The 15,968-nt window shown below is 33.1% G+C and overlaps 1 protein-coding gene across 1 annotated transcript in view; it reads right to left on the reverse strand.

Annotated features, from left to right (window-relative positions):
* Positions 1-15,968, reverse strand: part of LOC149415653 (G protein-coupled receptor moody) — a 221,933-nt gene that overhangs the window by 68,943 nt on the left and 137,022 nt on the right. The window contains exon 2 of the mRNA XM_089642798.1: positions 13,157-13,395. Coding sequence (XP_089498924.1) covers positions 13,157-13,395 — 239 coding nt within the window. The remainder of the gene's footprint in view (positions 1-13,156; positions 13,396-15,968) is intronic.

Here is a 15,968-nt window from a genome sequence, read left to right on the forward strand (position 1 = left end):
TTAAACATTTCTGATGAATGTATTACTGAAAACTCAAATGTTTCTAGAGGGATTCCTCGGGATGATACTAATGCATTGTCTATAAACAATAAAATCTAGTGCTTACCGCTAATTTTATAGTTGTAGAAACTTTTCATGAAATTTTAAAACTGTTTCGTTAAATATATTTTAATGGTTAGGTCCTATTTAAAAAAATCTTAAACATAAATAACTTTCATCCGTAGGGATCCCACTAAAATTTTTTCAGATTTTAGTAATACGTTCATTAGAAATAATTAAAATGTGAGAGTCGAGCAAACACCCGTTATCAGAGTCTTATATCGCCTTAACGAATGAATTGATAGGTTTCCTGTTAAACTTTAAGAAAAAGAGTAATGTATTATCGCGATGTTGGAACACGTGTTCAAAAAAAATCATAATATATTCACATTTCGTCATTATACATTATCAAGGTATGGTTAAGGTGCGTTAACATGTATTTCGGTATAATAGAAATGTACTAACAGGAAACGGCCTGCAATCCCGTTTTTAACCAGAATACGAATAATTTTAAGACATTTATGATAATTCAGTGTAATAATAATTTTTTTCCGTGCAGGACATTATCCTATTTCTTTCGGTCACATTTCTGTATGTAACTTTACACGACATTACATTTTATTCCAGATATGTTAAATTGTCTGAACAATTATTCTTAGTGTTCCTTTTCATTGTGCCAAAAAATATTTCAGCAGGTGTATCATTAATTTCAAAATTATTTCATATCATTATTTTCAGACGTTTCTTCAAAATCTCCTTAGAAATCAAATTTATAATTCCACATATCTACCTACGATTTTCTTTCTTCTTTCGTCTTTTTTATGCCACCTCGTTTAATCCATGTTTAATCATTAATATTTTCTAACTTTTCTAGCTTGAAGATGTTTCCCGTTGCTCTGGCTGAATATTATGGCTCCATAGAACAATATATTTTTTGTAATTAAAATTAAAACTGCTGGAATGAAATAACGAAAACCAGTAAGGCCCATATTTGCATCCTTTTGTGAAGATTACATATAAGTCGGTTTACAAAATAAAAAAAACTAAAGTTGGACTCAAGGTAGGATGGTAAGAATTCATTTGAATTTCTACCGAGGCTGTTTTTTCTACAGTGGTTACTTTTTTACGATTTTAACAATATTATAAGAGTTTAATAAGAAATTTTAGTATGAACGGAATTGACAGAAACCCGTTTCAGTTTATTAAAAAGGAAAAAGGTACTTTAACGAAGAAGAATATTGTAAAGCATGATATTCTTTAAAGAAACTAAACGTACCCAAAACTCATTCATTGTTTTGGTAAAATTTTATTTTTCGATCTAAAAAGGCTTATTTTAGAATGATAATTCAACACACACTTACAAGTCTTAAAAGAATCGCCCTGTCGGTCGTTTGTAAAATTCCACAATGTCGGGGAATTTGGCTAAGGGATATTATAAATTTCAATTTTGTGAATTTTAAAACAACCAGGTTTTTTTTGGACGATATGCTGGATTTATTCTGGTGTGTTTCTCCGAATATTATGTAATCTTTGAATTTTTAGATAAAATTAATGTCGATGTGGTTTTTGATCCACTAAGTAGGAGATTAAATACCAAGTCACTCAGTAAACAAACATGACATGAGAACCTCTTAACTTACGTTTGAACAAAAGTGAGATGTTTACCACAAATGAACTCTCGATTCTCGTATTAACAAGTTCCCTCTGTTGATAACAGATAAAGGAAGAGCAATCACCATTAAAATTTATCGTAAAATACGAATTTAATTAATGCAATCTCACAAACACGTTATAATCAGATTTTCAACAATACTGTAAATTTGACAATAATGAACTCCATAATAATATAATGCAGGTGCCACTGCCTTTGATAAGGTCCGAATACGAAGCTCAAAATTCCATAAAATAGAGTAACACCCTTAAAAGTAATGTCGCTATAAGTATCTACTAAAGTTCAGTGTTGGATCTGCCATGGGTGCAGTTGGACCGTAACCAATAGAAAGAGCTTATCGATTTTCCATAAAATTATAAATATAGGAAACTGTAGTGTCATGCAACTTTTAGCAAGCTAATTCATATGTATTAGCATGCTAATTCAGATGTATAGCAGCTTACCCCAGTTTATAGAACTATCGGGGTGGTCTTACAAGACGCGCGCCTATATACTAAGGGCGGCTTGCACCATAAGTTAAATTTGATTTAAATATAATTTTAAACACATTATTTGATTTAAGTCGACTTGGCGTCTTGCACCACAAAATTTAAGTCGTTAAATGCGTTTAAAGAACTGTCAAAGTTAAATACCCAAAAGCGGCCGTTTAACCGAGTTAAACGTGTTTAGCCCTACTCTAAGCAGTACTGTCAAATTTTGTTTAGGTTATCTCTTCGATTTCTGATTGTGGTTAAAATCTATCTCATTTTAATTTGTATTCACAATGAACATTTGGGATTTGTATTCTGACGATCATGAAGAAATTATATTATAGAAATTATAAATAAATTATAATATAGTCAGAGAAGTAAACACAAGAACAAATTGATTTGAAACACTCAGTGCCAAGAAGTTTCAAAGAAGATTTCGTCTCAGTAAAGAAACGACATCATTATTAGTACAAGAAATTGAACCTCAGTTAAAATTCAACGCCAATAAAAACATCAGCGAGGTGCTCGTCACTTGGAGCTAACGCTCCTTATCGAGGAGTACTTTGCAAGGTTGTAAACTTCTAATCATACCTACAGCATTCTTATAATACTTTAAAACAATATAGTATGTAAAAGAAATAAAAAACAAAATTACTCGGATAATTGTTTTATTTTTAATTCCAACAACAGAAGCTCTTTTTGTCTTATTTCATCATTATGTCTATTTGCTTTAACTTTTTCTTCATAAAATAAATGAAAACACTATCAAACCACACACACAATCACAAAATATTTTGACACTCAAGTAAAATGAAACATCGTAGCTGTTTTATTTACGCGTTAATGGCGGTAACCACGCGGTAACTGTTTTACCGACGCGTTAAACACGTTTAACTAAAATTGCCACCGAACTGCGTGGTGCAGGACGCAACTAAACGCATTTAAGTTAAATGTATTTAGGGTCTTAAATACGTTTAGTTAAATACAATTTAAGATAAAATTTGCGATAGTTGGTGCAAGTCGCCCTAAAAGGGGTGACAGATTACGCTTTAAGTTAAGCGTTTTATGTAACTCCACATTGCTCGCCATACAATCCCAAACAGACCTGTCACACCTAACAAGATGATGTGTTATAAGTGTGGGCGTGGCGACGATATGCGCCGTGATCTGCTGGCCAGGCTATGTTTGAAAATTATGCGACCCCTCTCATACCTACGACAGGAGAAGGGTCCAGAACAATTTACGGAGCACTGTAATTACGCGGTTGTCATTTGTCAAAGTGACAGATACCATACAAATAAATGATATTCCGCGGCAGTCCCACAATTGATCAAATCCTCTCTACTGAGGAAGATTATAGCGTAGTGTGTCAGCCCAACGTATAATACGTACATGCCGCATAATACATTGTAATGTATCTAAAGTCTAAATGCCGCACAACGCTCCGGCTAGTCAGTCCAGTCCACTGCTCACCGCTCGACAGTCGGGTCGCGGCCCACGTCGCGCCAACCATTCAGTTCAGTAAATGAATAAAATCAAATGCAGTACAGTATAACTAAAATATATTTACGAAATATAACCTTACAATTCCCACCATAAAAAGCTTGAACCCGTGACACCTGGGTGCGAACCGCACAAAAACACTCGGCTGTAAAGCATTCATTTAATCTTAGTTATATTTATTAGTGCCATCTAAAGAACTAATTACGCTCATTTGAATACATTATTCCAATCCAAAGTAAATGGGCACAAACAGAAATATATATTGATGCACCTAACCCCTTTGAAATTAGACATGCTTATATTTAAATTGCAGTTGAAACACGTTATTATTGTTAACATCTTTTATATTGAAAACAAACCAATTGCTTAATTAGGATAGCTTGAAAATGCATGCACGATATCGTAAAATAATATCAGATGAAATCCAATGTTTAATAATCCAACATTCGAAATAAATGTTGGGAACATTTATAGTTTCTGCAACGGGCAATAAACGTTGTTTGTTCGTCCCTGCTGTTGCCACCATATCATGTTTGCCTTCTTAGATTGATATTCAATCTCTGGCCATAAAGTGCACGCTATAAACTGCAGATGACGTCAATAAAACCAAATACACTGGGAACAATGCTCAAATAAATCTAAATCCATCAAATTTTGTACTAAGCAATTGATGAAGCTGGTTACTTATCTTGAGTGAAATCACAGAATTTTATGTTTGGTCAAAAATATCTAACAGCGGTATTGTAATTACATTTTGGGGTTATCGTCTGCTTTATGGTATTTTCATGAAAATTGTGATGCAAATAAGTTGAAATGGTTAGGCAACTTTGTTGCTGTCTTGTGTTGAGTAGGGAGATGAGATGAGTGACAAGCGGGCGCATGCGCGTAGGGTTGTTTGGGTGTGGTTAAGAAGTTGAGTAACCAAAATACCTACGTACTAAATTGAGGTGCCATCCTAAAGGTAATTCCAGTGGTATCCAAAAGGATAAATTATCCCGCTATTCCATGTATCAACTAGGACCACCAGACAAAAAGTAACATTTTTTCAGATACATTCATTAAGCAGTAGGACGCATGATCAGAGCAAAAAAAAATTGGGGGTACTATTGATATATTTACCGACTCCATTAATTTATACAATTAAATGTAATTTATACCAACTCTAAATAATAATAATAAAAAAATAATCATTTATATAGCACCGTTTTTGAGTAAAATCAGCTCAAGGGGCTGTACAATTTATTACGAGTTCTTGGGATCTATCAATTTTTTTTTATTTTCAAATAGATATAGAAAAAACAGTCTTACCTGGAAGGTCACTTCAGATAAATACATTTTTACTACAACAAGTTTACGATTACATGCAGAGGACACTATATTAAAAATAGTGGACATTGATTTTACATTTGCTATCGATATTACATTTATTAGAAGATTAGTTGCAAAAGTAAAGTTCAATATTTCTTTAAAAAGAATTGGAGAACTTTTCAGGAAATGCCTCTTCGCTGAATCCCACAAAATAAAAAGCATAGGATATGTAGTAACAGTGATTTGTCTTACAAGAATTGTTTTAGTTTCTATTTTATTTGATGTTTCTGTTACATGTTCTACTAATATTGTTTATCAGTTTTACATTACATGCTTTAAAAACTTTTTGTATAATTTTCAATGTTCTGTTCTTATAATCTATGTAAAAGCCCAGTTGGGCGTAAAACCACGTAAAAATATAAAATTAATATGTTTCGAATGTTTTCCATTTACTTTAAATTTTCTCGGTTTTTGGTTTGCACTACTTTGCACCAACGTCGGGACTAATGGTACTTGGGGCCGGGGGACCCATTAGAAAACGTGACCCATATCTTTCTTTTAATTTCACTCCTTTCTGCCTTAATAAAATGCAAGTGTAATTTGTTAGTTACGAGTTATGATATTTTGCATAGTTGCATGCTATGAAATAATTTTGCAAGAAAAACAAAACAAATTTAAATTAACTAAAAATTGAGTAAACAAAAATAGTGTAATTTTAATGTACATACTGCACAAGAGTCCCAACCGCTCCCAACCGTCTAGAGCCCGTAAGACTACGGCATCCCTAATTGGGGTATGTTGTGAGACTGAAGGTAGTGGGGACGGGAAAGAGATGGGAAAGAGGAAGGCGTGGGAGTATCTGGCTATTTAGCTTGGTCACCAAACACGAATAAAGCTATTTCAAGCAACTTTTCTCTGGAATGTGTCGCAAATATACTATATATTATTTTAAATGAGTTATTTGTGAAATTGCACAAATTTATCCGATTAAATTTACTTGCGCACGCCGGGATTTGAACCCGCGACCTTCGAATTGCTAGTCGAGAGCCTTATTCCTCGACCACGGAGGCTGTCAAGAGATTTTGGAAGAAAGCTATTGTTTTGAAACATGTTAATAATTTTAGTTAAATAAATTATCTGCATAGTTTATTATTTTCATTTAAAAAATTAAAGTTATTATTTTGAAGTCCAATATGTCGAAACCGACACTAAAGAGTCTTACTGTTTTCTAAATTTGTTCCCTCCTAGTAAATCGCAGGTATCTTGAATTTAAGATGAAATGTCTTTCATTGCAATTGATTCAGAATTGATTGTCGTGTTTTCGATAGTTCAAAACGGTCAAGTGGTTTTTTGGCTGTCTGCGATCTTATATTTCAGATAGGTATTATTTTGAATTCTGCAGAAGTGGCTATCAAATTCTCTGACTTGATTGAATTTCAATAAGACTGTGAGGAATGCGATAGATAATTAAATGCGACCTATCGAATAATTAATTGCACTAGAAAAGAGATGGGAATTTCCAGTGCAATGATCGAACGAAGTCAGATTGAGGGAGAATATTATAGGTAGACAGGTTCGACATTTTAGAGGCTTCTAAGGGCACTATCTGGATATTTATTATCAGAAGATTAATTTGAATCTGGAAACAACTCAATACTCAATGGCGGTTAACTTAAATTTGTATGGTTTGAGATGGGTTCAAATTGCTGGTTCATTGTTAGTGGAGTAGCGACAAACTTCTTGCCCATGGCAAATATTCAGAGGCGGATTAAGTCGAAGTTTTTTGCTTTTTCATTTATGTGTTGAATACGTGAATGAAACAATTTTATCTCTCAATTTTTTGGCTCTTTTTAACTACGAATCTATCGAGTACGATACACCTTGGACGATACATAAAATGGTATCTTTTGATTGTTTTTAAAAACTATTCTATTGAGCTCGAGGCCCCTTGGGTGATATATAATATGGTATCTTTCGATTCTTTGGCTCTTTTTAACTACTAATCTATTGAGCCCGAGGCCCCTTGGGTGATATATAATATGGTATCATTCGATTCTTTGGCTCTTCTTAAGCACGATTCAATCGAGCTCAATGCCCCATGAATAATATTTAGTATTGTATCTTTCGATTCCGTGGTATTTTTTAACCACGACTCTATTGAGCTCGAGGCCCCTTGGATGATAAACAAAATGGTATATTTCGATTCTTTGGCTCTTTTTAACTACTAATCTATTGAGCCCGAGGCCCCTTGGGTGATATATAATATGGTATCCTTGGTCTTTTTTCAACTACTAATCTATTGAACTCGAGGCCCCTCGGATGATATATAATATGGTATCTTTTGATTCTTTGGCTGTTTTTAACTACTAATCTATTGAGCTCGAGGCCCCTTGGACGATATTTAATATGGTCTTATCGAACTTTGATTCGGATTGATTTTTCACGAATATATTAATCAGTCAAAAATTATAATGGTATCGTTAGATTTTTATAGCGGCTTTTAACTTCTAATCTATCGAGTTCAAGGCCCCTTGGAGATTCGAGGTCCTCAAGGGATAGCTATTCCTCCACCGCTTAATCCGCCCCTACTAATTCCCATCGTTAAGAAGACCCCACTGTATCTAGTAAATAATATGAAATAGATTAAAATATTTTCGTGGTCTCGTCAATATCGTATTTACATTGATAAATAATTTATCCCTCACTCAATATCCGTAATTTACTGAAAGTTAATCAGGAAATTCTGATAATTCATCTAATCGTCCTAACGTCTGTTATTCGGCGACGTTCTGTTAATTCATTCATATAAATGAGCAATATATTTTTCTTCGTGCAGACCCTCTTAGTACTTCGTGCAGATGCTCTCAGTACTTCGTTCTACACACTCAGTACTTCGTGAGATACTCTCAGTACTTCGTGCAGATACTCTAAGTACTTCGTGCAGATACTCTCAGTATTAACCGGTAAAAGTCATGTCAGAATATAATCAATAATATATTGTGTAATCCTGCTACAGTTTTAACATGTTTATGTTTCAGTCTTAATAACTATTTTAACACCTTTATTTTTATCTATCTCTTCTGTAATAAACAGATAAACTTCTATCGTAAACCAATAAATTGACTAGTCATACACAATACCTAGAACCATAGTGATATTTCAACATACAGGGGAATCAAAAATACCGAGATGATATTTCATCCGCGGATTTTCTTGTCTATTCCTAGACAAACGGCTAAAAATACCACAATCTCAGATACGAAGCGAATATTTCCTTCTTGTTTTTCCGACGATTGGAACGAATGGCCTTATAAATCAAAAATAAAAACGGAGTATATTACGAGGTGGAACACATCAATGTTAAAACGAGATTTACCTTGTTTCGTGGAGAATAACAATACGGTGCTTGGTAACCAGTGTAACCACTAGAGCATGCTAACTGCCAAAGTTTTTATTGCTTCGAGAAGTACCTACTGTTCCGGCGGATTCGAAACGAAATGTTTGAGTATGTGGAACTACATAATTTCGCAAACATATTTAACACCTAAACGTGATGGAGGGATTTTAGTGTGATTTTCACCCTATATTCAAATTTACACGAAATGCTTTTAATTTGTTTTTTTTTAGTGCTATTTGATCCAAGTAAGGAAGTACTTAAAAATAACAAACTAATCATCACGCCCTTTCCCCGAACATTTTTTTCTTGGAACGCACTCCTTGCCTCGTTCACATTCACACATACGCTTCTATTATTTTGACTCTTGAAATGCTCCGACTCAAGTATCTAATTCACTTGATCGTGCCATGTGTTCCTCGGGTGTCCCCGACTTTTTCTACCATTCACCTTATCCTTACTCTCCTTTCTTCGTTCATCCGCTCTGCATGCCCAAACCATCTAAGCGTTCCTTTCTTAATCTTACTCATTACGTTCACATCAGCCTAGCATTTTTAGCGGATCTCCCGATTTCAGAGATCTCATTTCTACAATATTCAGTCTATAATCATCCTTTCTCTGCCTGTTTCATGCCTCGCTGTCACACATCAGGGTAGGTACCAGAACTCTACGGTGTACTGCTAGATTCACTCCTTTGGACAGTTTTTTGTTAGCGTCAACCGCGTTCAATCCTCCATTCATGGAGATACCTGTATTTACATCTATTTAAATATCTCTGTAAGCCTTCCCATATTTCGTAAACATACTTCTCACATCAGAATACATTTTAATTTTAAAAGAAATGGCAGTGCAAGTAGAAGTGTAAAATATTTAAAATTATTTTCTATACATGACACAAAATACATCAATTCGGTGTTAGTGTGCAGGATTGGCCTGCGATATAAAATTGTACGGGAGCCACATAGCTCAAAGTCACCCGTGCAAACGTTTGGGCATATAACGAACCTTTTTAAATTTGATAAATAATTTATCTATAATTAGTTGAAACAGAGTCCTACTGCTACATTTACGGGTTACAGGAGTGATATTTATAGAAAATTTTCCGATTTATTTTAGAAAAGACAAAAACATGGTTTAAGTGTAAAATAAATCACGTATAAAAATACATAACTTGCGAAACGTAAGTAAGATATTATAAATAATAAAGACCTTACGAAAATAAATTGTAATAACTCCCTCAAAAGAAATGTTTTGACGTTCCACATAAACAACAAATTTGTGCTTAAAAATATCGTAAAACCATTCAAAAACCCCACGCACATTCAGGTCTAACGAAAAATAGATTTCAAACACTACTAAAGTTAAATATTCATTTTTGGTGGCAGAAAATATTAGAATGTAGAAATTAAATCTCATTCATTAAAGTTCCTTTGACACCAAAAGCAAATGCCGATTTTATTGCAAAAAAATAACCAAAAGGGTGTCTTTCATTGGAAGAATTAGAAAAAATTTCGATGAAAAACAAGTTACTAAGTTATAAAATAATTATTGCACCACACGAAGACTACTGTTCATTCTGTGTTTTAGTATTTTCTATCTTACAAGGAGAAAAATGAGTATTGATAATTTATTATGAATCTCTTAAAATTATTGGTAATCCGATAAAAAACGGGATTGCAGTCCTAAATGAATGAAATAACGGGTTTTCTGATAAAATTTAAAAAATAAGAATATATTATCACGATATCGGAACACTTTTCATGAAAATCAGAATATTTTGATATATTATCAAGGCAGGTGCACATACACATTAATTAATGTATTCATTAGCAATACTCTTTTTTCTCCGCTTATTAATGTATTTAGATTTAAATAAATAATTTATTGTTATCAAGTTTAATTTGTAGAACTCCATTTAAATTTTTCTTTTATATATTCAATAATAGGTACTGTGTTTTGTAATAAAATAATATTATTGAATATAAAAGGGTTTTTTTTAATAAATTTAATATATAAATATATTATTGAATATATAAAAGCAAAACAAAAAATAAATAAATCAAAATTATTCAGAATAGAGTAAAGCGACAAATTAAGAAGCGTAAAATGAAAATGCTCAAGGAATTAGATATGGTAAGTGTTAATGCTTTAAACTATATTTTTATCAACATAACATAATATATTATTAAGCGTTGAAGTGGGGGTGGAGGCGTGACTTGGGAATACTCTTCACTAATCACATTACAAAATAATGTGAGAAAATATATTATTAAGTGTTGAAGTGGAAGAAATATATGTTCTCCCATTATTTAGTAATAAATATTTTGCCCCGAAGATTAACGGTTGTTATAAAAAAATATATAGTGGTTCATACAAGTGATGAAGAAGTGGAACAATTTTATGTTTAATAAATAAATAAGAAAAACACGGAAAAAGTAGAAGTAAGTAAGAACACGAAAACCTAGTTTAACAGTCCTCATCTCGCCTACAGAATTTATGAGCGAAAGATGCGGCCTTCTGGTTTTGTGGCTGTGGCGATTTTATTATTTAACATATCCGACAAAATGCAATTTCTCTACAGCTTCCTCGCATTTTAATACAATCTGTATATTTACTCTTGGGAACTCGTTTACATAATTCCTTGGAGATGTTCAAATGCAGCTGGTCGCTGAACTTGGCGGCATTTCTTATTTCAAATAACGATTGCAAAAGCTTGAATGCTAGCTTTAAGAAAAAAAAACTATTGCTGCCCCCTTGCACCAGTCTATTCATGGTGGTGAGACACCGCTAAAATGGAAGGTTTATTTATATTTCTTGTTAAGTTTGTAGAATTCCATTTAATCAGAACAGAAATCTGATTGTATGAAGAAGCAACCTTTCATTGATGGTGAGATGAAAATTGAACAGCTTTTTCTGTTTGTAATTTTTATCAGTTAGTTCTATCAAAGAATTGAATAAAATACGACCAAGTCGAGTTTAAAAATATTAATCCAAATTTATCCAATAATATTTAAAGTATTTTAAATGTGATTGGGAGAAAAATAATATATTATAAAAATAATTTCAAAAGTACCGGTGAATAATCCCGGGATATTATGTTAGTAAATGTAATAAGTAAGTAACGCTTTTTTGAAAATGGGAAAATTCAGACACTAGAAAAATCACGATATCTGACTTTATTTGTCAAGATTAAACCCTAGAAATAAGAAATACACTCAAATACAGAATTAAAATAATTTTCTACTTTTTTTTTCATTGTAGGTAGGTACTTTCTCTCTTGTCTGAATACTTGACGCATTAGTTCCAATTTTGAAAATGACAATTAAAATAATTTTCTATTAAAATGTTGTAGGTAGGTACCTACTTTATCGCTTATCTGAATTCTTGAAACAATCAATTTCAATTTTGAAAATTACTCTTAAATGCAAAACAAGTCCGAGTTCATTGAGAATCACTTACAGACAGACCAACGTCCAAAATTATTATTAAGTTAGTTCAATATATTATCGTTTCGATTTTTTTAAAACTTTTATGCGCACATTTCATGTAAGGTGTCGGACCTACTTCCTGGTTGTTTGATCTTGAATCGAGTCTTCAAATGCCTAGCGGAGGGAGGAGGGTCTATACCATGTCTTTCCAAGAAACTAAATAGATAACACATTATTATTTGAAAATAATCTATGCGATGCAAATATCAAGTTGAGATTAACGAAATCCAAAGTAGGTATTTCAATAAAATGCCATTCAAGTAAAAGCCAACGAAGCTTAACGACTAACGACGCAATATATGAAAAGCAGAAATGGGCTATTGCCAATCAACCACATCAAAGCCATTGAAGCTGGTTGAATAGAGTGAAATACTGATTTTTTCGTTATTGCCAAAAAGCAATTTCTGATACAAAAGTATCAAACGCATTAATTTTATATCAAAAATGTGATGGAAGAAATGGTATTTCGGAAAAAAAAAGTTTTCAAGAATTATTTGACAAAGTAGAAAGAGATCAGATTTTAAGAACTCGAATCAAAGAAACTTGTTTGTTTATACTTATGCAATATTTGTAAGATAACTACTAAAGGTATAAGAAATGTTTTTTAGTTTTGAAGTTTTTTTTTATGCCGTGAAATTTTACTTTACTTGCCTACGTCCTACGACCATTTGCCGAAAACTTTGTAAAAACTTTTTGTTTTCAGAGGCATTAGGGATTATAAAAACTGGTACAAGTACGCAAGTTACTGTTATCGCGGCAATTTCAGCCGCTGGAAAAGGAAAAAATATATAATCGCAAAGCCACAAAAAAATTAAAAGCAAATGGAAGTTTGGTAAGATAGATAACGGTTGTGACGACATTTAGAAGCTATTGTTGGCTTAGACATTATATTATTTTGAAAGGTCTTTGAAGATAAATCCACGATTAAGACTTCTCATTTCAGGTCTTATAAATACTCAATTTGTGTGGAACCGAAAATTAATTTAGTGTATACCGAGTACGCTGTTGTAGATGGTTTATATTGAAAAATCTTTGAGTCTGTAGAAACGGGCCGTTCATTTGATGGATTCCCATTTGAAATCTTTGGAGGAAAGGCGTCAGGTCTTTGTATACAGTCCTTGTTTTACTAGTAGTTTAATGGAAGATACTCTGAGGAACTGGTGTCACCGATAATGGATTGAGTGATAAAACTAGTTCTTGGAGCAACGATGGCAACAATTAAGATATTGTAATTTTTTTATATGTACAAAAAATAGAGTGAAAGACAAAACGATAAACTTACTTGGGATAGAGTCTCGGGTGTCCGATCATGACGTATCTGTTGATGGTGATGGCCAGCACGGTGAAGAGTGACACAGCCACCAGCCCGTACCGCAGCAGCGGGAAGAGGCGGCAGAGCAGTCGGCCATGGGGCCAGGCCCTAAACCAGAAGGTGGAGGCGCCCAGTGGCAGGTTGAAGCAGCAAAACAGAAGATCGGAGCACGAGAGGTTCATGATAAACACTGCTGTGGCGTTCCTCACCTGCAACAAAGAAGGAAATATTTATGAGATTACATTCATTTCAACAACTACGGCCTGGGTCGATTTACGACCTGCTAAGTATTCCATCTGGCAGAATGGACGTGCTGGCCCAGCATGGCGTGGCAAGAGGTATGGTACTGCTAAATGATATCTCTAGGTCTCTTGACATCTTCAAAATTGGCCTTGAGCCAAGAACTGTACAATATTTTATCAATAAATTTCACTCAACTATTTTAATATAAATTGTTTCAAGTGTATTGTAATGAATTAATAAATCAGTAATAAACATAAATAATAAAGCCAGTGTTACCCCACAGCTGCCTACACTGTGTGCAGGTAACAAATCCGTAGCGGAATTTGTGGGATCGCACCAAATACCAAAAACACCGAAGAAAATATTGATGCCACTTGTATTAAATAAATTTACGTTGCATGCACCTAGTGGTCGACTGACTAACCTTGACTGTTGAAGGTAGTTCGATTGAAAATACAAACTAATAGTCCTGTAATCCAGAAGAAGAAGGTTTATTGATGAATCAGAAAATGATGTGCAGGGTTCAAAAAAATTAATTTACAGTGATAAACGAAGTGCACAACCGCCCCGGACCGTAACGCAAAGTGTTGTAAAAATGGTAAATTTTGGAAATACTCGTACACCCCGCTTCTAGAAAACCCTTTGCGCGGTATTATTTCGATTACTGTATATGACTAGTCATTTAATAAATAAAGATTCGTAATTTTAAAATTGGAAATTCATATGTCATTTGGCATATATTCTGGTCTAGTAATGTGTAATTTCTATCACCTAAGAAATTAAAAAAAAAGTACTATATGATTCATATGTCTTATACTGATTTATAAATGTGGAAATTCTAACTATACAATTGTAAATGTTGTACAAAATGCAATGGAAAGAATCTCAGACTTGTGATGTCCCAAAAGAAACCATTCATCTGTTCTGAATGCAATTACTAATGTTATCCAAATTGACCCTGGTAATAAATTACATCTTTGCGATTCTTTCAAGGATAAAGAAACCATCCTGTCACTTCGAATGCAATCAAAAACAGCATCGTCATTCCATTGTAAGAATATTATGTACTAAATACACAATTTTGCTGTCCTGAAACGGGAATCCTTCCCAGTTGGACAGACGAAGTTTCATTTTGTTTGTAATTTATATATATATAAAATAAAATAAAATAAAAATAAAAATAAAAGAAAAATCAGAAAAGCATACGGTACGAAAAAGCATATCTAGGTCCTAAATGTGACCGTATCCTTTTCTGATTTTTCTGTTTCAGATTTTCGTTTAGGAATCGCTAATATTGTCTTCAATAATTAAATTTTTTAATTATTGTTTGCTCAAAATCTTAAATCTCCGAAAGTTCTTCTCACCAATTGCGTTGAAATTTTGACACAACGTTGTAATCAAATAAGTGTGAGTATTTAAATACCTATATTATATACATTTCGCCTTTGACAGGTTAAAATAAGTTTTTTTGAAAACAGCGCCAAAGTAAAAACAACACTATTATTTCTCTATTTGCACAGACAAACTGAGCCAAAGTAAGACGTGGGGGGTTACAGGTAGTAATTTAATACATTATTTTATTTTTTGTATTTCTTTGGCATTCACTATGTAACAATTTCTAGACATTTTTTGTTTTTAAAGAGTTTTTATTATTCACAATGTACATTTGTTACGTATAATTTTTTTTTATAAAATTAGCGACCGGTTTCGACACGTCCGTGTCATTAACTAGCTATTTTAAAATAGCTAGTTAATGACACGGACGTGTCGAAACCGGACACATTATTTTATGTTTTGTGTTTATTTTTTAGTCATCTCTTTGATAACAAATTGTTTATAGTTGTTGTTTAAGGTACACAGTTCCTTAGATAAAAATTGCTAAATATTTCACGTTTTCCGCTTCATACATTCTCTACTTTTCATTATCCTCAATTTACACTTATCACACCATTTCCAAAATACATTAGCCTAACCTATAACCAAACCTGAACCCCCTTTTAACCCCACTGTTACCTTGCTCGATTTTCGTTTTAAATTCGTTTTCGCTAAGTCAAAACCAACTGCATCGCTTGTATGTGGTAACCAATCATAACGAAAATAATGTATTTAACCCAATTTATTTAGCCTCACTAATAATATTAGAACGGTGAAACTGTTTCGCATCAAAATTATTAATAAACGTTTCATACCGTTACTTAAAAAGGCATTCTATTTTATGTCCTTGTCCAATGCAATGTTTTAGTAAACCCGCTATCGTTAAAGTTTTCAGTGCTCTATTATGTTGGATGCATTCAATTTTAATTGTTTGGGAGAGGGTCGTAATGTTTAATTGGAAACGTAAAAGCTATTATTTAGACACAAAATAAAATGCTATGGAAAGGACAATGGTTTACCAAACAAATTGAACAAAAATTCTGCTTTAAAAGCCGGTCCTTTAAGTTTTTCTACCCCCTTAAATACAGAACTATTCGAATGTTTTAATTACCAAATTCTTCAACTCCTGTCCTTGTAATGGGCACTGATTCTCCATCATCCAGTG

Source organism: Hesperophylax consimilis, chromosome 18 (assembly GCF_061612785.1).
Source record: "Hesperophylax consimilis isolate HC1 chromosome 18, BYU_Hcon_1.0, whole genome shotgun sequence".
NCBI classification, from domain to species: Eukaryota; Metazoa; Arthropoda; class Insecta; order Trichoptera; family Limnephilidae; genus Hesperophylax; species Hesperophylax consimilis.